Raw genomic sequence first — 24,592 nt, 5'->3', positions numbered from 1 at the left:
TTCTAGGTTAATGCATAATTAGGGGCATGGCTAACATAACTACCAATGTAGCTGTTTTTCAGGAGGCTTAAGGTCTACCTCTGCTCTACCTGTCTCTTTCTAGGTTGAGTGAAGAAGCAGGAAGTTTGTGCAAGCGTTTTCAATATGGCAACTGCCACTGAAGCCTCCTTCAGCAATCAAATGGCTGATGTTCCTCGGTTTTCATGCAATATTTTCTCCAGGCACATAAAACATGACTCAACCGCTCTTCCTTTATTGCTTTATTCCCCATGATCATAGGAGAGACTTGATTTTATATCTAAGTGCTATATATATCTGTTTGAACTGTAAACACTGTGGTGTAATGAATGAGGCCATCTGTTTAACCTACTAATTAGCCTTTTCCCTCTCTTTTCATAAATACAGTACATAAAGACATTTAAGAGTGCTTAGGAGACGCTACATGAAGAAGCCCAGTAAGTATGAGCTACAGCATCCTCTGTTACACATTCTTTTAATTTACTACAAACCACAGATCTGTGCCTCTCTGTGGCTGCACGAGAAGAAAAAAACTAAAGAAAATAAAGCCTTTTGTTCAGTTTTAACTCGTGAAATGGAGCTGGAGCTCGGCAGATGGCGAGGAGTGTGTGTGCCTGTTTGTGTTTGATTCTGAGGCCAAACTACAGCAGGGGTCCTTTTTTTATTAGGGGGCTTTTTTGTTCTTGATTTAACAGTTTTTATAACTCCACAGATTGATTTGACCATTTTCAGGCACCCCTTATTTTTATCTGCAATAATATTCTGTCTTTAAAATAATGCTTTCAAGATGTAACTCTTCTAAGTCCATTTCTGTGGATTTCTCTGAGTGTTTGAAGTATCTGTGAAGTTATCCCAGTGGCTATATGAGTGAGTAAAACACACACTACCCAGCGCACATCTGGTAGTCCAGTTATTTTTAAACACTCCAATCTGGTCTCCCTCTCTCACTAGCTACTAATGATTTCAAGACTACAATTAACTCTTCCTGCCCTGATGTTGCTGGATGGTTTTTACAGGCTTCAGAGGCCCAGGCGAACTGTCAGACACATTCACTTACACACAAACACACACTTTGAAGCTGCACTCTGTCTAAATGAGTTAGCACAATTCAAGCTATTACACAGATGCTCTGTATCTGGAGACCTCTGCTGTCTGTCTGCCACACATGGAGCTATCGTGGAATTTAAGATGCATTAGAGAGGGTTTAGTAACATGCAGAAGCATATAAGTCCGCTGTCATTCATGTGAACATCTTGGATGATCATTTATGCTAACTCATCTTTATGTAACATTCTTGTTTTACACACATTGTTAATCAGAGCTTTTCTGCACAGAGGATAAGGGGGATGCACGCTGCGTAGGTGAAACAAATCAAATGTTCTTTCCACTCTGGAGCAGACATGTCTTTGCCCCTTATTCTCCTTTTATTACTCGTCTGTCTGCAACTTTCTCGACCTGGTTGTGATTTATTTCCTTAGGGACAAACAGTGCCGTGTTACAACTCCACCTGCAGGAAAATGCTGTCATTGAAAAGTCAACAAAATGTTATCTATATGTATTTGAAAAGAAAAAATCTCATTTACAGTAAAGTTATGTTAGTTTTATGTTTAAAAAATTTTGCACAAAAGTGTTCATTTATAGCTGCATAAAAGAGCATAATTTGTATCCAAAGCATCACTGTTTATTTTTGGTGATAAGAGTGGTATCATCAACTCATGTTTAAGACTAAAAATGTCGTTTAGTCCTAGCGACAATGCAATGTGAACTGATAGAAATAGGGATATAGATTCACACTGATTGGTTCCATGATTGTAAATTGCATCATTGGTGCCTGAAGTTTAGTCAAAGTAGGTGATGGATTGGTACAATGGCCATTGCTATTTCCATTTCTGTGGCAGTCATTGGTTTTGATATTTCCAATTGATTTGTGTTACCACTAGAAAAGCACAATTAAGGCAAGCATTACAGTGAAACTATCAAGAACACTTTCTTTTATGCGCCGTCCCTTCTCCCCCCATGTGAAGAATCAATAAGGGGAAGTCCCCCCCCAGTTCAGACCATGATTTTCAGGCCCTGTATCTGATATTACAATATCCAAATCTTTGTCAAGGGAGCATCTGGACTTGATTGAGGTTTTTGAAGACATTTCTCCATTCTTCCAAAAGGCCTCTTCAGTTCTATTGTGACTGGGACCAGTCCTGAATCTCTGGTTTAAACTGGGCTTTAAAATCCGCTCTTATGTGCTGTCTTTTAAATGCTATTCTTTCTTCTCATGCTGCTGGTCAAACTGTTAATGATTGCAACACATGAAAAAAGGATGTCTTAGATTACAGCACTGTTCACTAAATCAGAACCTCAAAAAACATACCCATCACTTCCAGTCATGCATAAGATGTTAGAGAGTAGCCACTGGGCTCAGACCAGTACCATTAAAGGCACAAGGAATGGTAGGTTGCATAGCAAATTGTGCATCCAAATCATGTGTTTTTTTACCTTTAAGGTCTCCTTAAGGCACATGTGAGCCCTCACATTTCATCTCAATGCTTTTGCCCCACACTGATAAGTTGCATAACCTTCTGCATGGCCTCTGGTGACTAACACAACCCTAACATCATCACCATCTTCAGCATAGCCAGGCTCAGCTCATGAGAGCTCCAGGTAGTGATAATGCTGATACTATCTACTCCACCACATGGTGTGGTAGTGGCCGCCTCTACCTAGGAAGCTAGAAGGGCAGCAAGAGCCAACACAACACCAAGGTTGTCAAATGGATGTATATTTTCACCAATCTTTGGCAAGTGAGTATAGCTTCAACGTCCAAATCACCCACCTCCATGTTAATGCTCATTTAACAGCAGCAAGTGCCATACATATCATTTAGACTTGTTAGCAGAGCTGTATTTTTTGTAAATGACAACTTATCAGTTGGAAATTAAGTCCAATAACATTTTATTAAATCATAAAGTGCAACTCAAAAATATCCCAGAGCCAAAGTTGATAGTGATAGAGGTGCATTTTTTCATCAAACACACAGTCCAAAACAAAACTAGACAACAGTTTAAGTGAACTGATGTAAGGATTAATTACGACACAGATATTTTTATAACTTTATAGTAATACAAAGGTAAATTGTGCTTAGAAAACTAGCAATTAAGTATCCAAACGACTATTACTCACTTCTTTTTTTAATGGAACCAATTAACTTAAAATCCAATCCAAAATCCTTTATCTCCTCTGGTGAAAGAGGTCTCCTGAATTCACATAAAGCTGATGTGGCACACTTCTTTCCATTCAGTCACTGGGATTTTTGCTCATCAAGGGTCAAAAGAAAACATCCGAGGTGAATAGAGCCCCCTGAATCACCCTACACTTTGTCACCTATTATGAAACCTGTCTGTCAGGTGATCAATACGGTCTCCTAGGTGACCACAAATAATGACTGCCGCTGCAACGTCATCAGGGGAAGCACCACATCAGAGTGCTCTCAGTCGCCATGGCAACCCTGACACGGGCAGGTGCTTAGGGAGACAAATGAACTCTGGGATTGAGTAAACACCACTCTCTCTGTCTGTCTGACTGTCTCATACTGGAGTACACACACATCACACACAAATGCACACACTCATATAGAAGGAGTGTGTTAGCTCTGGATGTCAGCCAGCGACGTGATCTGATATTAAACAGAGGGAACTACTGAACAAGTTAGATTAAAAAATACAGATGCTTAGATGCTGCATCCTATATCAGATAATATGAATAAAAGGCTTGGTCCTATTTCTAACATTTACACCCACCCTTCCTTTTCTGGTCCTCCCTTATCCCTCCAAACATATAGTGGTAGTGATGAAATCTTCCCCTATGAAATGAAATGACTCATCAAGTTCCTTATACACCATCAGCAGCTGCAACAGGCTTCTTCATCCAAACAAGACTGTTTTTTTTATAGTGATATGCTTTGTTTTCACAAGTGCTGCAAAATACGTAAATCTCATTTTCAATGTAGTAACTATATGAACATTTGCAATAAACAAGCACTTAAGTCTGCATTTATTGCTGCTAATTGGTCAATTCATTCTCAGACTGGGAGCAGGCATTTCAGGTTAAAGATCTAACCGCTGAAAAAAATGGAATATAGACAATTGATCAGCTTTGTAAAGTCAGTAAAAGCAAAAAAAAAAATAAATAATGGAATAAAAACGCGTATATTATTTTTTTCACATATTTTCATATTTTTCAGTCAGGCCTACCCACAGAAATGAAAATGCGCTCCACCCAGATTCCAGCAGTAGCAACTGTTAAGCAGTAGCACATGGATTGTTTACAATATCTCAGAAACCATAAGATGGCTCTCTATGGATTAAATTGTGATCTGAAGCGTACCTCTCTGACATCTACATGTGACCCCTGGAGTTTATATCCCGTCTAGAACATTTTTAATCCAGGTACAAAGCAGAGCTCTTGTACTACAAATCCACAAACCCATGATAACATGATTATTTATTATGTTTTTCATGATTAAAAAAAACTTAGTAGTCCTCAGTTTTGGGCTAACTTTCTGTTAGCTTTTTGGCCAATCACAATGCTCTAATTTTGTCTTCTGCTGGTTTCTGGGTCGTAGCCACCAATCAAGACCAGACGGTGATAATCAAGAGATGATTTATCTGCTGGTGTGGAAAGGAATGAAATAATATATATGGCCCAGATAATTAAAAGAGGATTCCCTGAAATGGGATTCATGCACATTTTACACACAAGAATACCACATGTGTGTTAAATATGAATTGGTTTTATGGAGATAAACGATAGTGATAGTTTCTGTCTTGTTTATTAGGAATGTTTTTTTCTCTCCTGATAGACAAAACCTGTAGGAAATAAATGCAGATGTAGAAAGACTTGTTCATGGCGGATCTGGGTGTGATCTGTATAAAGATCTATGAGATTCAGTATCCATTATGTTCCTTTACTTGGTTGTTCCTTACTCCAGGTTGTCCTGAAAAAACAGATGTATGTGACTTTATAGTGCTTAAAAGGGTTGAGGTTTTCTGCCTGTGTAAACAGAACAAGCCATCTTGAATCTGATCAGGCCACTTCTTATGTGTTATCAGATGTGTTTTTTTTTTGTATTTGACTGTATTGTGAACAGCCAAACAGAAAAAAATCAACAATTATCTTTGTTTACTTTTTTTGGGAATCAGCTGATGTATTCCTAAATTTATTATTAGAGATTTAATATTAACAACTACATCAGTTTTAGCCAAAATATAAAAGTACCAAGCCATGAATACAGCATCAAAGCCCTCTGGAGCCTCTATTTTCAGTTTGCCAACACAAGTTTAAAGAGTTGTTCAAAGACAAAATGGCTTGCGAAATATCTCACATACCTAAAAATTTTCAGTTATTTTTCATGAACTTAAACAAAAGCAGAGATCATCAAAAAGGGTTGGACTTTGGCTTTATACCATACGTATGACCTTTACATGAGGTGGCGTCATGCAGCACGTTGAGGTGTAGAGTATGAAACATGCAAGAATAAATTACCAAACAGGAAATAAGGATAAAAACTGAGAGATAAAGGAAACAAAAGAAAGAAAACAAGATAGGTGTAAGAGTAGGAGAAATCTTGGCAGCAGGAGAAGCTGACAATAAGAGGAGGAAGCAGTCAGAGATGAAGGCTGAGAGGAGGAGGAGGAAGGTGAATGCGGTTGTCTGATGTATAATAAATGACCTCTGGCTGATGCCTTGGCCTTTCTCTCATCCTTCCGTTTCAATCTCCCTCTTATTCCCTCTTTGTTCATCTGCCCTTCCTCTCCCCCATCACCCTGTCTCTTCTTGCCGTTTTCTCAATCATCATTCCTTTCGTTTTTGTTTTCCTGCAACTCCTCCTCCTCTAAAGCTGCACCATCGCTGCCTTACAAGCTTTCTCACTGTAAAATGTAGTCTCGCTCTATTCGCCTGTTTTTCCTTCACTCTATCGTGTACTATAAAATCCATGTCTTCTAGTGTTTCACCTCATACTCAATCTGCCATATGTTACTTGATCCATCCACATACAGCAGTGTGTGGCTGCTATACACTTTAACAGGTCATCTGTGTGCGTGCTCACTGGGGATTACATACTTCCTCTGTCGTCTGATAGAAACAGTCCAGCTTCTCCATCCCCCTCGAGATGGTCGACAGCATACTGGATAAAGTAGTGCCTCTTACTGACATAATCTCTGTTTTTTTTCACCTTTAAACAAAGCCAAACCCATTACCAGATACAGTTTCTCCTCACAGTTGAAGCCCTGTAAATAGTTCCAGACCTGAGAGTCAAAACAGTTAAACCAGAGCCTGTTTCAGTGAAGAGAAAACCCTTTAACTGGTGTTGGGCCAGCTGCAAGAAGTAAACACCTCCTTTAAATGAAACATGTCACCATTATTAGCAAGGAAGAAATATCCTGCCCCTTTACTTTGGTAAAAGTTGCAACAAAACACCCCATTTTTACAAGTAAAACTCCTGTATTTAAATGCCTACGTACTTAAATGGACATAATTACTACCGTCGAAATTAACTTTAAGTATGCACTCGTTAGGGTTGTGCATGACAAGGCCCCTATTGATGCGTTTTAAGCATTTTAATGCTTTTAGGCTGCCAGATGTAAAATTAAATCTGTTGTGGTGCATTTCCACTGAGCCGTATGATAAACCCAGATCTTGACGTAATTTCCACAGCCAGCCTCGGCCTTGCTTGGTAGACAGGGGCTGTAAGCCAGCATTGTATCTAGATCCAATCCCAGGGTTGAATGGGTTCACTTGTTACCCCAAACCAAAAGTACCAAAAACAGATAGAACAGTATTAATTGATTATTTTAGTACCTTTCCTGACTAATTTGTACCACACCGAACTAAACATAACAAGAAATTTTAAGGTAAGCATAAAGATAAATTATTGAATTATCTTTTCAAATGTATGAGCAAAGCTAGTCTACATATTGCTACATAAATTTCCTTTTGATCAATAAAGTTTCTGTCTGATCTAATTTATAACAGCCGGATATATTTTAGTAACAATGGCAAATCCTGTTTTTAAGCCAAGGTTCTTTATTATACTTAGTATTGTTTAAGCAGGAGGGCTGTTTCCTAACCATTCATTCATATCTCTCCCTTCTATTCTTTCTATCGTCTTGCTCTAGTGATCTGATTTTGAGCGTTCACTCTCGAGTACTAAGCTAATCAGATTCTGCTGCAACCTTGTTTGACCAATCATCATGCACCTGTCATATTTTAAATCTGTTGTCCTCCCTTCACTCAGTCAGCCTGACGTTTAAGTGTGGAACCCTCCTCCACTCCAGCCACCTCCATTCAGTTAATCAGGATCCAGTCCAGATCCTCACTGGTCTTCTGTTCATTTCTTCCTGCTAACCTCAGTCTCCTCATCTGATCCTGCATCACTCATCAACACCACCACCAGTGTCTAGACTCCATAGAAGGGTATCCTATTTCTGCTGTCAGCCTCTCTACCCCTTTAAATACATGAAGTCATCACAATACATTGCACAAGACATTGCACATTTCTCTTAAACATACCCCTGAGTTCTACTGTTGTATTTCTTTGATTTGATTTGGCCAAACATTTAAGTGATCGCCGATCACGATCATTCAGGATTGTTTTCTGACCACATTTCTTCCTGGAAGATGATGGTTCCCATCTATCCTTCCAGTTTTTAATAATGCGTTGGACAGTGCTTAACCCAATTTTAGTGGTTTCTGCAATCTCCTTAGATGTTTTCTCTGCTTGATGCATGCCAATGATTTGACCCTTCTTAAACAGACTAACATCTTTCAGCATCTGTAGCAAACACGGGGTTAAAAAATGCTTTTCAGTGATTGGTTAAATTAAGAGAATACGTCATATCTGTGACAATATTTTGGTTAGTTTGGACGTAAATCTCTACTAGTTAAGACTAACCTTACGTCCCTGTGGTGCGACTGAACAATGACACAACTTAAGTTACAACTTAACTAGTTTCAATGTAGGGTTTAGTGTGGACTTTACACCATAACTTCAGGCAGAACTTACACATAGCTGGTGCAACAGGCTGCAGCTTTTCTTTCAATTGTGAGGTCAGCTCCTGGAATGTACAGGTTGAAGTGCCTTTGTGCAAAACACTGAACCCCAAATGGCCACCATATGAATGTGTACGAATGCTTAGCTCAGGAGGCTATGGAGCAGATTGACATTTGCATAGCAGCCTCTGCTATCAGTGTGTAATTAGGAATGTAAAGGGTGAAGGAGACATGTAGTATAACAGCATTTTGAGTTGTCAAAGACTAGAGACATGCCTGTATTCAGAAAGTATTCAGAAAGTATTCAGACCCCCTTTAATTTTTTCAATTTGCAACCCTTCGCAACAACCCATTAAATTTGGCTCAGGTTCCTTCCATTTCTTTTGATCATTGCTGAGATATTTCTACACTTTAACTGGAGTCCACCTGTGGTCAATTTAATTGATTGAAAGGCACACACCTCTCTATAGAATGACAATGCATATCAGAGCAAAGACCAAGCCATGAGGTCAAAGGAACTGCCTGCAGAGCTCAGAGACAGGATGGTTGCAAGGCACAGATCTGGGGAAAGCTAAAAACATTCTACTGCGATTGAGACTCAAAAAGCACAGCAGCCTCCATAATTCTCAAAATGAAAAAGTTTGGCACAACCAGGACTCTTCCAGGAGCGGGTCACCCAGCCAAACTGCACAATCAGGCAAGAAGGGCCTTAGTGAGAGAGGTGACCAAGAACTTGATGGTCACTCTGACTGAGCTCCAGGAACTTGTGTGGAGATGGGACAAAGTTGTAGAAGGACAACCATCACTGCAGCCCTCCACCAATGTGGGCTTTATGAGTGGCTAGACAGGAGCCTCTACTCAGAAGCCTGCTTGATGTTTACAAACTGTGAGAACCAAGATCTTCTGGTCTGATTACAACAAGATTGAACTTTTTGGCCTCAATTCTACACCTTATGTCTACCATCCCATTCCCAACAGTGAAGTATGGTGGTGGCAGCATCATGCTGTGGGGTTGTTTTTCAGCTGAGAATAGTCAGGGTTGAGGGAAAGCTGAATGGAGCAAAGTACAGAGATATCCTCAATGAAAACCTGTTCTGTAGGACCTCAGACTGGGCCGAAGGTTCATCATTCAACATGACAACTAGGTTGGCCTCTATCAGCTTTCGTGAGTCACTTACATCATCTACATTTGGATTCCTGGTAGGTAGCATAACAAGCTAGTAGACCCAACAAATATGGAAGAAATATGCAATATCTGAACACTATGTTAGTTATGTGGGCAACATATGAAGGGTAGTACATAAACCAAATTTCAGAGTGAGAAGTGGCCATAACTCACAGTTATTGTGTCTTTGTCAACAAAGCAGGTTTGGTAACAATTAAATGGCACTAAATAATCTAGGAATGGCTGATAGCTCAAAATGGTGCATAGCCAAACCTCCATCAATTGTTTGTTCTTACTGAGAAATAATTACTTAGACAAATTAATTAATTTTACTTGAATTATTCAAATAATTTCTACCTAGAAATTTTTTTCTTTTAAAATCAAATAGTGAATCTCCAATAAGCTTATATCAATGCATTGATTTTTGGACCATGAAGCACAAAAGAGCTCATGGGGAGAGTGGGGGTTTTAGATATTTATCTAATTAGTGACTCTAAGCACATACAATGGGTAATGTGATCTGTTGCTGATATGACTCTAATGATAAAGGCTTTTTTAAGGCTTCCTCTTTTCTTACACAGCATGCTCTCTTCACTAATATGTAACCATTGTGTTTACACTCTTGGGTATAGGTACTTCCTGTGCTGCATTGTGTGACAGATGGCGTCTTACTGACAGATGCACGAGCTCAGGACTGTCGTCCTCCCAAGCCAGCCAGCCAGCCAACCAGGATCTGCCAGTCAGCCAGCTCAGTGCATTAAGCCGATCTGTTGCCCCAGCAACTGCTATTTCGGCTCCACCTTACAGTTTCAACACATTGCAGGGTCAGATAAAACAACAGAGTACCTTAAGGGGAGTCTTAAAAATCTGTCCTTTCTCTTTATATTTAATCTCTTTCATGTAATTTCCCAATCATGTTTTTCTTCCTCTATCTTACTTTTCCCTGGAGCTTTCCCGCCTGTTCCCTTCTCTGTTTCAACCCCCCGCTCTTTGCTAAGGATGTTTTGCTCCACAGAGATGGAGGGAGAGAAGCTGAAAAGAGGGGGGGGGGAGAGGAGGAGGTGCTGCCCCCGCTGGCGAAGCAGTGATGGCTTGAAAACTCATCTGGTAGTAATAAGGGTTCCACAACGCTACTGTGACTCATGCAGGCGTACACCCACCAGTCTATTACAGGCTTATTTAGTATGTACATACGGTCATTAGGCTGTGTGACCATATGAGCTGAAACCTGTGGTGCACCGTGTAGACCACACAAATACAGCCAGAGGAGAAAATACACCTTTATGACAAAAATGTTACATGAGACGTGTAGCTGAAGCACCACAGAGTGGACTGTAAACTTCTATCTATTAATTAAAGGCAAGGTCTTTTTAAAAATGACTCTCAGGGCTGGTTTTCAGGATTATTTGGAAGAAATTAATCACTTCCTGTAGCAGAGATTTGGACCAGCATTACTGACCTGTTCCAAGATATTCAGTGTGCTACATGCTTATCCTTTTACTCTGCGATGTTGCTCAAGTCATTTCATTTTAAGGAGTGAAAATGTGACCTTTTTAACACTGAAAACAGTACAAAAATTTCTGGATAATATACTCAAGGTTTGTTTCAAAAGAAGGGGTTCAACTGAAGTAGAAGTAGTTGTGGTTAAAGCTCCTGTAAGGAAATTTTAACTGGTTATAAAAGGAAATTAAATGAATAGTGATGCAACTCTACAACTTACTAAGGCTGATAAGAGCAGCAAGATATTATATATTATTATTATAGTATATTACAAATGTCTGAAGATGCTGCCAGGGGGTAGGTGTCATTTGAAGAAGTGATTCTTTAAAATCCTGTCTTTAAATCTCCCACAACAGCGGTTCTTAATGAGGGAAACCATCGTCTATTAAAAAACTTGTTTGGGACAAAATCAGCTCAAAATCAGAAAGATCCCCACAGGAGCTTTAACCCTGTGTTGATTTTGGGCCCTCTCGTGGAGAAGCTGTACCCTTTATCCCTGCTGATCTTGACATGTAAACTTGTAAAAAGTGTTTTTGATGAAAAATCTCATGCTCTTGTCTTTGGACTAATTTTGAATCTTTGGAAATGTAAGCAAATGCTGCTCCAGCTGTTAACTGTCTTTTCAGACACCTACCCTATGCACCACAATGTTTACATGCATAAAATTAACTATATGGAAATAATTAATCTAATCATTAATGATCCCTTTTGAGCTTGGAGGTCCTAAAGAGGCATCAGTATCAATATCAGCCTGTCTCCAGACTAACTAAAAACACCGTACAGGAGCTTTAATAACGATTAATACAACACATGAGACTTTGTCGGGGAGTTAATGAAGTCCAACACTTTTATTAGCATAGATATGAAGTAGGCGTGCAGCAAAGCATCAATTTAACATCAGTATTAGCCATTATCTGCTCTGCTGACAAACATCAGTCATTGGCAAACACTGGCATGAACAGATATCACTAGCTGATGTTTATCTGCTGTGCCTCATCAGTTTGATGCTGGCATCTACAACAACTAACTGCTGACTCAAATAAGAGATTTTCAGCTGTGCAGAAGAAGTCATTTATTGGACAAACTTTCATTTGATTTCATGGTCAAACAAGAGAAAATGTTGACACAGTGGGAGTCTTACACCAAAAGAATAAAGGATGCTAAAAAGATGTAAATGTAATCAAATACAGATATTACACTGTAGCCAGGGAGATTTTCGTTCTCCTGCTTTAACTTCTCATCACAATCAGCTTAAAATAACCACAGCCTATCCTCCATTTTCCAAAAATGCCGAACAGTTGCGAAACAGCATGAAATCTAGTATTATGCATTGTCTGATATTTTCTTTTCTGCTATTTTAGGCCCTGTGATTATTTTTAAGCTTGTTTTGAAACAGCCTGAAATTAATATTGTTTTTATATCTTATAAAACCATCCAGGATAAGCATGATTATTTCTCTATGGTTAGTTTTGGTGTCTGAGACCACAGCAGCAAGGTAGGGGTCAAACAAACTGATGTTAACCAGCACACTGCTCATTCAGCCTTAGCTTTGTACACAATTTTGGTTACCAAGAGGGCCACATACATTTTATCCTCACTGACAAGGGGCAATAATTATTGAAAATTATAGACTCCTCTCAATTAAGCATTATTAATGACTTTTGGTTTGGCAAATATAAATCTTTATCATAGCCATATTCAAATCCTTAAACTCAAATTAAATAGTGATGCTAAATTTAATGCACCTAACTCAGAATCCAAACCAATTCAAGCTGCTTTTTAATACAGTTGCTATTTTAGAATAAACCACCTATATTTGTATCTTTTTTGGAAATGCACTCATAACATTTAAAAGAGTTTAACAGAAACAATCACAGTAAAATAAATCTCTAATTTCTTGCAGAGAACATGACTTAATCTGGAGATACACCCGCTGTTTGATGCTGCATTTGTGAATATGTCTGCCAGCAACATGAGCACCAAATATTCTCACCTGCATGTGACTTGCATTATTGGAGGAAACCTCTAAAGAGCTCAGGCTGTATACACCAACTGGATATGTGGGATGTTAACTATAAAAATGGGAATACACTAGGAGGTTGGTGGTGTTAATGCAGAGATCAAAACTAACATCGTTTTGGCATCAATAATCAACAGAAAAATCCGGTCAGAATACATCTGCACTTCATGTACAAAGGGGTATCAGTTTAATTAGTGACCGTGTTCTTTGGTGACTTTCAGCTGACTGGATTTCTTGATGTCACTGTTGCAGCAGCTGATGAAAACAGGAATCCTTGCAAATGACCCTACGAAGGTGTATTAGGGTCAATCAGAAGAATTACACAGAAACAAAGATCTGCTTGAAATTTTCAGTTACATCAAGGCATTAATTTACCAGAACCCAAACCCAGAATTTGAGTTGAAGATTTCCAGTTCAAAAGCTGTACATTTACAACTTTATAAAGTTTTGAATTTATGAGAAACAAAATTCACAACTCTGGTTGGATTATTCGTCTTGGTATTTCAGCTCAATTTTTCCGAGTTGTTGGAACACATTTTTACTTTTACAGTACTTGATCACTCTAAGTATTTTTGTCTATGCACTCAAATTATTCGACAATCATCATATAATCTGCCTAGTTTTCCCAGAATGCCTTTGGGCATTAGACACTTTTGCACCATGAGTGAAGTTTTCCTCTCAGGTAGACAGTCTCACCTGTGGGGAGCAACGTCAACATTGTCAGGGTGATGTATTGAAGTCTGTGGAAGAGTGCTTTTTGGGTCAAAGTGCAACTTTCAGTCTTTGCTACTCAGTCAAACAAATTAGCGTACTTTAGGTGGCATGATTGTTCTAAATTGAAATATTTGTAAGATATGGAGAAACTGCAGCGGGTGAGAAACATATATGAAATATTCTAACTTGAGTCAGACTGAAAACATTATTTCCACTACTTAGAAACTTTTACCTAATCATCTACCTCAAATATTTAGAGCAGGGGTGTCAAACTCAATCACAGCAGGGGCCAGATTCTGGATTCAGGTCTAACCTGAGGGCCTAACAGGGTTACCTTTTTAACCATAAACTGTCAGCCTCATTTCACCAGTAATAAAATATTTTAAAGAAACTTAGCACTGATAATAAATTTTTGACATTTAAAAAGATAAAAAGATAAGTTTAAAGGTTCAGAATCTGAGAAAAGTAAATTCATTAGTTTAAAAAGACCTCATACTGACGGGCCAGTTATAAACAGAAATATGAGATCATCTTGTGGGCCGGATTTAACTGTTCCAAGGGCCGGATTTGGCCCCCGGGCCTTGAGTTTGACACCTGTGATTTGGAGTATTTTCAACTTTTGTTTGGTTTTTGTGTTTTCACAGTATTTTCCGTATGGGTTTTCCTCATTTTCATGATGTTTATTGACTATGAAATAGGCTTGCAGATTGAGGCGGGGGAACGTGTTTGGCAATCAGGCCTCCAGTTTCCCACCCTTTAAATTTTAAAAACATTTGAGGAGTAAGGTTACATCTGGATCAACACCATTTACATGTTTAAACAGAATTTAAAAAATCAACCCATGTGCTCATCTTTAAGATCAATAAAACATAAATATATAGATAAAGCTGACCATCAAATGTGTGTGAAATGAAGGACACAGATGTAAAGAGGCCAAAAACATTGTCTCACATCGACTGCAGTCTCCTGAAATGATATGAAGGGAGACGGCATCATGGCAGACTTTGTAATCAAAGTCAATGTGTTTTTTTTATTCAAAGGCGACTTATATAATGTGAGGAAAATAGGGATTTACACCCTTAAAGACTGTGTTTGTAAGTGTGAGAGAAAGAGGAAGGTGCACTGCATCTAAACCCAGCAGCAGTGTCTGCCCATATTTGCACTTCCTGTGGCTTGTGTGTAAAATGCCCTGAAACCAAAAAGTCTAACCCAGGCTCACATCACTTCTCCTCACTGCTCTATGTTTCATCCAGCCTGGCTGCAGTCCAGTTCTGACAGCATGAAGGAGTCTGAACATCATAACTGCTCCAACCCCATCAAGTTAACTACTGCATGACATTCACTCACTCCTCTCTGGTTTATTGATGAATCTCCTTTATTTAGGAAAGAATGCTAATTTTGAAGACATTTTAAAAGAGATTAGGCATGATCCCCCAGCTTTAAGGTCCTTCTGTCAGAATCACGACTCAGCTAAGCACGGAGAGATCCTTATCAACCAGCAAAATGGCGGCTTTGCGTAGCTGATCGCACAATCTATCATCTAGATTCCTCTGAAGTGATGCAGCAGCAGGGCCCTGCGCTCACAGTTTGACGCACACACCTGCGCTCCTCTACAGCTCTCCATTCATTTCAGCCCCATCAGCCACACTGCTCTTTTCTGTAATGAGCCCAACACAAATTAAGATAACAAGCAGGCTGTTGTGCGTAATAGTGCGTGATGTGTTCGTTATCACAGCGTGTGGTGATGCCATGGAAAGAAAAGTGGGGACAAAAAGAGAGAGAGAGATGGGGTGCAGCGTTCGCCGCATTATGAAGCAGACTTTACGTGTGCGTGAAAACTGACCAGGCTCGTGCGTTCCAGGGTTATCGGACATCTCCAGCACCAGCAGCTCGCGGCCCTCGAAGCTCTCCCCGATGGTGTAGATGCGGGTGATGGTCGGGCACTGCAGCCACACCGACACCAGCGCCTTCCGCAGCTCCTCATAACGGTGGTACTCGAAGGAGATCTCCCCCTCAGAGCTGACCAGGGCGACCGCCGCAACCCCGAATAAAAGCACAGCGAGAAACGTTTTCATTTTGTCGTGTCCTATTTTCCCTAAGCCGTGTCTGTCTGAGCGCCTGCCTGCGGCTTGGTCCCAAGCCTTTTCTCTGTGCTGCAGCCTCGCTTCAGGCTATAAATATCTCTCTCTCCGTGCTGCGCTCCCTCTCCCTCTGACTGAGTGTGATGCGCTCCTCTACCTGAGCGCTCAGTGCCTCCACTGTGAAGCTACGCATAGGACTTCTACATCCGGTTACAGTTTTCAAAATAAAGCTGTAGGCAAGTTCTTCCCAATCGGCAACCTTCGGTCCTGAAAAATGAAGCCAATGCGGAAGTGCCAAAAATTGCTATACCGCGAGTGTCCACTTGAGGCTGGTCAAACGTGTCTCACTAGCTAGTGTCTTACTGTGCTCCCAATGTAGGGGGGTGATTTTTTTTGTACCACGATTTGGATTATATTTAGGATGAAAGCTGATTGGTGCCTCTCATTTGATTGACAGATAGCTCAGCAGGCAGAGGCTCCGTTTCTGTCAACTGGAATGCTAGCTAGCAGGCTGACAGGAAGTCGCGCTTAGTGGGCGGGCCGTTAAGTTGATCCAAAGTTCGGTTTAGACCGCAATTTCAATATGGAAGCCTCCACGGATTGGCTTCAAGAGCCGTTTGAGTCCGCCTATATGTGGCCTCAAAAGTGGTAAAAAGGGTTAAAGGTTGCAATAATGTGTAAACAGAGCCAACAATAGACAGAGAGTTGCAAGATTTGGTTTAAAAGTGGCAAAAACAGGCAGAGAAAAGTGGTAGAAAGGGTTTAAAACGGACAAAAAATGGGTTTAAACTTGCAAAAATATGTTACATTTGGCAAACTTGATGAAAAAAAGTGGTAACAAATAGGCAAAATTGGTGTAAAGTGGCAACAGAGTAAATCATAAATTGTTCTTATTTTTTTAAAGGCATCTGGAGACCCCCTCTCAGGACCCCCAATGGGGTCCCAACCCCAACGTTGAGAACCGCTACTCTATAGAAGGCCTCACAGCTGACAATGCATGTCACAGCAAAAACCAAGCCATGAGGTCAAAGGAGCTGCCTGCAGAGCTCAGAGACAGGACTGTTGCAAGCCACTACAAAGATCCTGCTGCACTGACGGTTCCCAAAAGCAGGAAGAAGTTTGGCACAACCAGGACTCTTCCAAGAGCTGATCACCCTGCCAAAATTAGCAATCTGGGGAGAAGAGCCTTATAAGAGAGGTGACCAAGAACCCAGGGATCACTGCAGCCCTTCACCAATCTGGCTTGATGGAAAAGTTCCTGGAAGAAAGCCTCTCCTCATGCAAAACACATGAAAGTCACCTAGAGTTTGCAAGAAAAGCCCCCAAAAAGACTCTCACAGTGAAAGAACAAGATTTAACTGTTTGGCCTCAGTTCTAAATGTTATGTCTGGAGGAAACTAGCCACCGCTCATCACCTGCTCAATACCATCCCAACAGTGAAGAATGGTGGTGGCAGCCTCATGCTGTGGGGGTGTTTTTCAGCAGCAGGGACTGGGAGACTCATCAGGGTTGTGCTGACAACATGTGTTATGATTGACTCTGGACACCCTCCAGCCCCAGATTGTGGCATATCAGGCCCTTGATGAATCCCTGAAATGATGTCTTAAGCTTAAGCACCTGACTATTTTTTTTCAACACAGTGACGGCATTCATTGGGAGTCCTATTAGCTTCATGTTAGTGACTTGTAAGATTTCAGGATTCACAATTTCAAGTAATGACAAAAGAAAATGTTCAAGTCAGGCAATGTGATTTCTGGGATATGCCCTCGCTCACAACTGCAAAGAAAGCCATTGATGAGAGCTGGCCTAAGACTGGTGCAGCAAACAACAAACAATGGCTGTTCATTACCAACACTGTCCTTTTGACAGAGAGTCTTACAGGGTGAAAAGAAAGACAATGACTTTGCAAGAGGCTGGGGAAAAAAGTCAACATTTCAAACAACAAGGAAGAAAAAGCAGTAAACGATGAATCCACAGAATTAAAGTGACAGGATTTTTTCATAATAATGCCAAACATCAATTGACTCTAGCTTGGTGAGTGTGTTTGATTTTTCTTTTGTGATGTTTCACAAATGAGTAACTCTCAGTATTTAGTGCTTGACTCAATCATAGTTGTTAGCCAGGGCTTGAGGAAATTTTTCTGTTGAATTAATTCTCGATCAACAATAAGCAGCATCAGAAAAATTAACCACTATTTTAGACTTGACACAGGTTTAAGCTAAAACTGAGATGGTTTAATGTGTAAAAATGTCAGTTACATAAAATATTAATTTTACTCATTCTAATTAAATCGTTTCTATGGAAAAGTATTGGGGCCACTGAAAAAAAAAATTTTTGAGACGAAATTTTTTTTTTCACTTGCGAGAAAAAAGTCAGCATTCTGAGATTAAAGTCAGAATTCTGAGAAAAAAGTCAGAATTCTGAGATTCAAGTCAGAATTCTGAGAAAAAAAGTCAGAATTCTGAGAAAAAAGTCAGAATTCTGAGAAAAAAAGTCAGAATTCTGAGAAAAAAGTCAGAATTCTGAGATGAAAGTCAGAATTCTGAGAAAAAAAGTCAGAATTCTGACTTTATTCTTCAAATGAAAAAAAGTCTGACTTTTTTCTCAGAATTCTGACTTTAATCTCAGAATTCTGACTTTAATCTCAGAATTCTGACTTTTTTCTCACAAGTGAAAAAAAAAAAATTTGTCTCAAAATTTTTTTTTTCAGTGGCCCCAATACTCTTCCGTATGTTTTAGTGTTGGTGTGTATTTTAAAGCATTTTATCAACATGTTTACCTTCTCCTTTTTGGCCCTGGAGCTTAAAACATCTAATTTCCTGTTTGGTTCCTGCTGCTGCTCTCTGACTTGACATCACTGTTTGTGCTGGAGGAGGCAGCAGGGGTGTGTCCACAGTGCAGCAGAGAGGAGATGGAGGGAACCTCGAGAATATATATTACAAAAACGTCAGCTTTCCCACAGCATATATATGCCATACATACACCTGTGTGTTTATGACATATTGACATGGCATCTTCTCATGTCAGGAAGTGAAATAACAAGAAAAACCCTCACTGAGAAGGTTCAAATATGCGACAGCTGTGAGAAGTTGAAATATCAGAAATCCTTTACTGCATAGACACAAACTAATAATGGACCACATCTGATTATAAAATGTGGCAGTGACAGAGCATCAAGTGGTTTTACCAAAATAAAGTTGCCCAACACAACCAAACTCCTGTTTCAATTTCTTCACACATTTTTATTCTTGCATACCAAAACAGAAAAATAAAACATTTCCAATGTTTCATTTCCAAAATCAACAGAGAAATAAGTGCCATATGGGCTGATCCCTTTCTATCAAAAATGTACATGGATTTGCATCAAACATACGTGACTCGTTTCAGAAGTCAGTGCTGAATTTTTGACAGTTTCCACAAAACTGTAGCAACCACAAGAAGTCACTGTGACTCAGTTTCATTTAAGAGGAAGTGCTAAAGTGCTCAGACATTCAGAGGTAAACGGAAGCCTTTCACAAGAGTTTTATGTTAAACTTTTTTTACATCCAATGATTAAGCAAAGCGACCAATCATAATGATGATGTTGATGGTTTTTATTCAGTCAGCAGCTGTTGACAGAGGAAGACAAAAATATGTCTTTTAGAAGAAAGGCACAGAAGACAGACTGAAGTCAACACAGTCTGATTTGGATTCAATTCACACCAGTTGGATTCTTTAAAAGCAAATCTGTAGAGTTTGTTTCATTTGATGTACCAAGAGGAGAAGTAGCTCAGTGTTTGTGTGCATATTGTGTCTCTTCAGCTGCCTTCATTCTTCCTCCTGACAGACCAGGCGTGAATGCTTAAACCGAAGATTTGAGGGCTTTACTGCTCCTTTTTGTCCCCCTGTTTCTGCATGTATTTGTTGTACTGGCTGTCCGTCTTCAGCAGCTTGTCCCACCAGGTGAAGGTGGAGGAGTAGTTCCCAACAAAGTTCATGTGGTGAAAGTCATGGAAACGGGTCCCAGCGTAGAACGGGATCAAGTGGAGTGGGTTCAGAGGGATGTCATAACCACTGAGAGGGAACAAAAACAATTCAAAATTATAGTCTGTCTACTATATAGATAAATAAATCACATTTTTTTCTGTTCTAGATATCAAAAAGCGACGTTTTGAAAATCCATGGAGTAACAAAAGATTACAAAATGTTTTTGTAACGGCAATCCTAATTAAAGATGCACTTAATCTGGTTCTGATCTCATGGCCAAATGCATAATTATGAAATACTGCTTGTACTTCAGCAGGTAGGAGCTGTCCTTCCATAAAGTTCATAGAATAACATGACTCAACATATGGTGTTCTCTGTGGCCCCCTAGTGGTCAACCTCACAAGTATGTAGTTTTACAGAAATAGGCTAAGAGAAAGAAACAAGCAAAAAATAAATAAATAAATAACCAAGGGAGCTGTTTTTGTTTTCTACCTGTGGACATCGATGGTCTCCAACAGGCGGAAGGACACCCAGGCCCACAGGAAGAACACATGGTTACAGAAGATCATGATGCCGATGAAGAAACCAGCTCCCAGGATGAGAGTCTCTGCTGGATGAGCATATTCTGCTTGCATACCGAATGGAGCCTGAAGGAAAATGAAGAGAGTTATGAAGACATGTATGGGTAGGTGATTAGGAAATAAAGGCACTGTGTAAAGAAAGCAAGTCAGTGCTGTGATAGTATTTGTTGTGTTCTTTACTCACAGTGAATTCATGGTGGACTTTGTGGATGTATTTGTAGATCTTGCGGTGATGCAGCAGTCGATGGAGGAAGTAGTGCCAGGTGTCTTCAACAACAGCACAGCCGAAACACTGAGCCAGGACGTACGGCCTGCAGGAGAACATGGAGAAGCTCGTCATTAAGAAAGCACACTGAATGGTGCAGACTGGCCGAGCGGCTAGGTTTCACCTCATGTACAGAGGCTAAAGTCCTCCAAGCAGAGAGTCTAGGTTTGAGTCCAGCCTGTGGCTCTTTTCTTGATGTCATTCCCCACTTTCTGTTCTCATATTTCCTGCTCTATCTACTGTTCTCCAACATAAAGGCATAAAAGCCCCAAAATAAATCTTATCATAAGTCATAACAACCGAAGATCTGATAAATATCACAGAAGTCACTAAAGAACATTTCGCTCCTGAAAATAACTTCATAAATCAGGGTACATTCAGAAAATCTGACATCAGATTTAATCATTCTTTATAACCTTTAAGACCCTCTTCAAATTCATTGTAGGATAAAAATGTGGCAACATAGAAAAGAAAATATTGGTGTTTCTTATTGTTCCATGCAAATTAAGCTTTCTCCAAACATTTTGAAGCATTTTGAGATTAGACTAAGAAAAAAGGCCTCAGTTTGATACCCTAAAGCAGCAGGCAATGCAGGGAGTGATTTTTCTACTTAAGCGAAAAAGTAGTCAAAGCAAAATCTACAAGTACCTATTTATACATTTTGCACTGCAGTTAAAACTTAAAAGAAGAACAGCTAAGACTTTTTTGTGTGTTAGTGTGTTTGAGACTTTTTTCAAACTTCTAAAAAGCCTTAATGTTTGCTAAACTTGTTCATAAACTGTAATACTTTCTAAGACCCCAAAGGAACCCTGTATAGGGCGGTGGTGCAGATCTTTTCAATTAAATTTTTCCCAGGATCTGGAAAACTTCCCTCCAAGCCATTGGCCAGATGATGCAAATGGTTTACAGGCCATGTTAATGATATTGGCATTAAAACAAGCACTATTATCAAAGATAATGCCCAACCCACCAACAACAACTATGTAGAGTTGTGACAGTGTGTTGAACACAAAATCTGCAGTGAGGTGCATTTAAGAGGCAAGTTCCTGAAAACATCTGGACCCGAAAGTCATAAAGTCATCTACAAAATGTCAGATGTTCATTTGTGAAAATGGTAAGACATTTTGCCAGCAGTGCAATCTCTAGGGATTCGTTGCATTTTTTTCTAAATTCAAAAAGCATTCCTTGAATGCGTGTGTTTTTGGCTGTTACAGCACATATATAAAGGCATCATTATTGTCATGTTTAGAAGAGATACTTACAAAATAGCACACTTTTTAGTATCTTTTGTAAGAACATTTGAGTATGCAAAGTTTCTATGATGTTAAATAAAAAAGCCAACCCGGTCCTTGTTATGGGTTGTAATGTCAAAGCCAGCAAGATAGATAGTGTTGTATGAGTGTGGGTGTGCCTGGTTGCTCCTGCTGTGTGTTTGCATGCACTGCCACTCTCCCCCCTGTTGTTCCCTTACACTGCAATGCAACGTAAATTCACACAATGGGAAACAAATATTCTGTCGCTGAGGATGCAATATGTACGTACAAAAACCAAAACCATAGAGGGACTTAAATGTGGCGCTTTTGTGCAACTACAATCTGTAAAGGGCTTAACTTAGCCAAGCATAAAAAAATCCAACTTGGTACCATGATTAAGGAGAAGAGTTATAAAGTTAGCCTCCATTTAACCCTGTTTCTGTTATGCTCATGAAGAGATGTTGTATTAATTATTTCCGACATGTGCTGTATGAATATTACATGCTCCTTTGTTTATATCATCACACTTGTACTCACCAGCGTGGCATTGAGTCCCAGTCATAAGGGATGTTGAAGTATTCAGTGAAGTAGTAAGTCCCACAGATCAGAGGCAGCTGGATGCAGAAGTGGTTAAAGAGCAGCATTTTGAAGCATCTCCACTGTTTCTCCCATGTCTCTGGTTTGTCCTGCACACCATCACAACACACAGCCGTGATCAGAGCAAAGATTTTTTAAGGAGGAGCATACCTATTAAAGAGTTCAATCATGACATCAAAAATCTCAGACAAACCTGCTGGATTTTGTATTTCTGCATGAAGGGCATGAACTGGAAAAGGAAACCAGGCAGGCAGAACAGGAAGTAGACGAACTCATGAACGATCAACGACCCCCAGGTGGCGATCTGAAACTTGGTGTAGTTGTCCAGCATGTAGCCCCAGGCATTTTTCAAGGAGGGCTGGAAGGGGTTCTCTGGAAGTGCTGCATCAACGTACTCCACCGCCAAGTACGCAGAGCTCAAGATGTCTGATGAGCTGTTCATCGCCATGGTGACTGGCAGTTTAAGGAGATGACTGACACACAGAAACACTATGTTACATGTAAAAGTCAGATTGGAGTGTTTACAGTTAAATATAGATTGGTAATATTCAGTGGTATAAGTCCACTTTGAGTTTGTAATCATAAAATCTGGAAGAAAATATTTTCTATTAAATGTAACAAGACATGATGTACATATGAAAAAAAAATAATGAAAGGTGAAATAGACATGGCACTGGTGCTGATGCTCAAATAAAAAGCATTACACAGCAGCAGTGATTCCAAAACTGGGGCCCAAAGCAATGACAGGGGAACAGTAAGCCTGAAAAAAAGTGCATGCAAATTTTGTGGGGGAACTGCCATGTAAATTTAGGGCAAATAACTACAAACACAAAAACATAAATAAAAAGAGTCAAATCTCACTCTCGGCTTAAGACATTAGAGAGAGAGCACCATACTCCTTCCTCTAACATCCTAGCTGTGTGTAATAGTTTGTTCTTTATATATGGGTACACTCTGTGCCAGTGATACTCAACGCATGGCTCTTAAGCCATATATGACTCTTTTGTGACAACTTTTTGCTCTTTAAAGTCTTTTTTTCACTCATCTGAAGTATCTCAACTTGGAATTTCATGATTTTCTAACTTTATCTTTGATATCAACCATACCAAATTATTAACACTAATTAGTGCATATAGATTAGATGGTATTTTGACAAAAAAGCAGAATAAAGTAAAAATAATAATAATAATAATAATAATAATAATAAAGGATAATGTCCTTTTTGTAAAACAAACAACAGTATCACCAGACAAGGACTGACTCAGGACATGCCTTACTCAAAATGCCTCCTAAAATTTAAGGATCTGCAGGAACTCTGTTTATTATGCTGGATTATACAAGAATATAGCAATAGCAATATAGCAATAGCCTTCTCTGAACAGCTGAAATAGCATGACATGGAAATAGCCATGGAAAAGACCAAAAATATACCTCTTTTGTTCCGTAAACTTACATTTGCATTGCTAAAGAACTTCAAAACCATGCACAATAACTAATATAAAATTATTCTAATAGGAAAAGACTTCCTTTCCTTTTACAGACAATAGTAATTTACTCTTGAGGCTTTGTAGTTGTTTTCATTCATGATTACTTTTCTCAACTTTAACTAAATTTCATTGCCAAATTATATGAACATAATCAAACCAAATCTAAACGTTTAAGGTCATTAAGTGCAACACAACTCAACATAATGAAAAACAACTGCAGGCATTTAATATCAACATCTGTCAAACATTAACCTATATCTAAACAGAAGACACTTTGACAGCGAAACAGCTCATTATTTTTGTCTATTCCCCTTCATCTCTTCTGTTTAACAGCTTCTATCCATGGATTTCACTATCGCTAGCTAACATCTACAGTAGGCTATTACATTATTATTAATTAACAGCTGCTGCGTTTTCAGTTTAACTAGACGTACCTTTGTATTTTGCGCACGATTTCACAACCAGTCGCCGAACATGGCTTCAATTATTCGCTTAAATTACAACAAAATACTTCTAATTTCCAACTACTTCATTAGCAAATTCAGCTACAGTTCATATTTGCAGCAAAACAACGGTTGGTTGACTCTCACCTTTTCGCTGTGTCCCGTCTACCTGAGCGAGAGGCGGTCGGGCTGGGTGAAGTACAGTAATATCGAGTAATGTGATTGGCCGAGTGGAAAGGAGACTGACGTCGCGGGGCCGAGCGGCTTTTCTGATTGGTCCGCGTGATGGAGTGATGATAGTGAGACTGGAGGTTTCTACAGCAACGGCCAATCAGATACGAGCTTTGCTTTCATAACGTTGGAAGTGAAGAACGGGCCGAATGAGGGAAGAGATGGGGTGGTCTGAGGAGCTGTAGTCATACGTGTGTTGATTTTAATTTGTAGCGGAGTTTACCT

General features: G+C 39.6%; 2 protein-coding genes across 3 annotated transcripts in view; both read right to left on the bottom strand.

The window, feature by feature from the left end:
- cpe (carboxypeptidase E) overlaps positions 1–15,707 on the bottom strand; it is a 28,939-nt gene extending 13,232 nt beyond the window's left edge. Inside the window, exon 1 of the mRNA XM_041784437.1 lies at positions 15,307–15,707. Coding sequence (XP_041640371.1) covers positions 15,307–15,538 — 232 coding nt within the window. The 5' untranslated portion in view covers positions 15,539–15,707. The remainder of the gene's footprint in view (positions 1–15,306) is intronic.
- A 3,415-nt stretch (positions 15,708–19,122) lies between these two features.
- msmo1 (methylsterol monooxygenase 1) lies at positions 19,123–24,344 on the bottom strand. Of its 2 annotated transcripts, none has more exons than XM_041785521.1 (6): positions 24,284–24,344; positions 22,400–22,679; positions 22,147–22,295; positions 20,276–20,402; positions 20,003–20,157; positions 19,123–19,597 (listed from the first exon to the last, which is right to left on the bottom strand). In XM_041785521.1, the coding sequence occupies exons 2-6, from the start codon at positions 22,652–22,654 to the stop codon at positions 19,408–19,410; spliced, it is 876 nt and encodes a 291-aa protein (XP_041641455.1). In that variant the 5' UTR covers positions 22,655–22,679; positions 24,284–24,344; the 3' UTR covers positions 19,123–19,407. The 2 variants fall into 2 exon arrangements, with proteins under 2 accessions (XP_041641455.1, XP_041641453.1); XM_041785519.1 differs by lacking the exon at positions 24,284–24,344 and adding an exon at positions 24,128–24,273.
- Between the last annotated feature and the right edge of the window lie 248 nt (positions 24,345–24,592).

Source organism: Cheilinus undulatus, linkage group 4 (assembly GCF_018320785.1).
Source record: "Cheilinus undulatus linkage group 4, ASM1832078v1, whole genome shotgun sequence".
Classification (NCBI taxonomy): Eukaryota; Metazoa; Chordata; class Actinopteri; order Labriformes; family Labridae; genus Cheilinus; species Cheilinus undulatus.
Note: the sequence above shows the minus strand (reverse complement) of the source record. Positions and strands in the feature narration are given on the sequence as shown.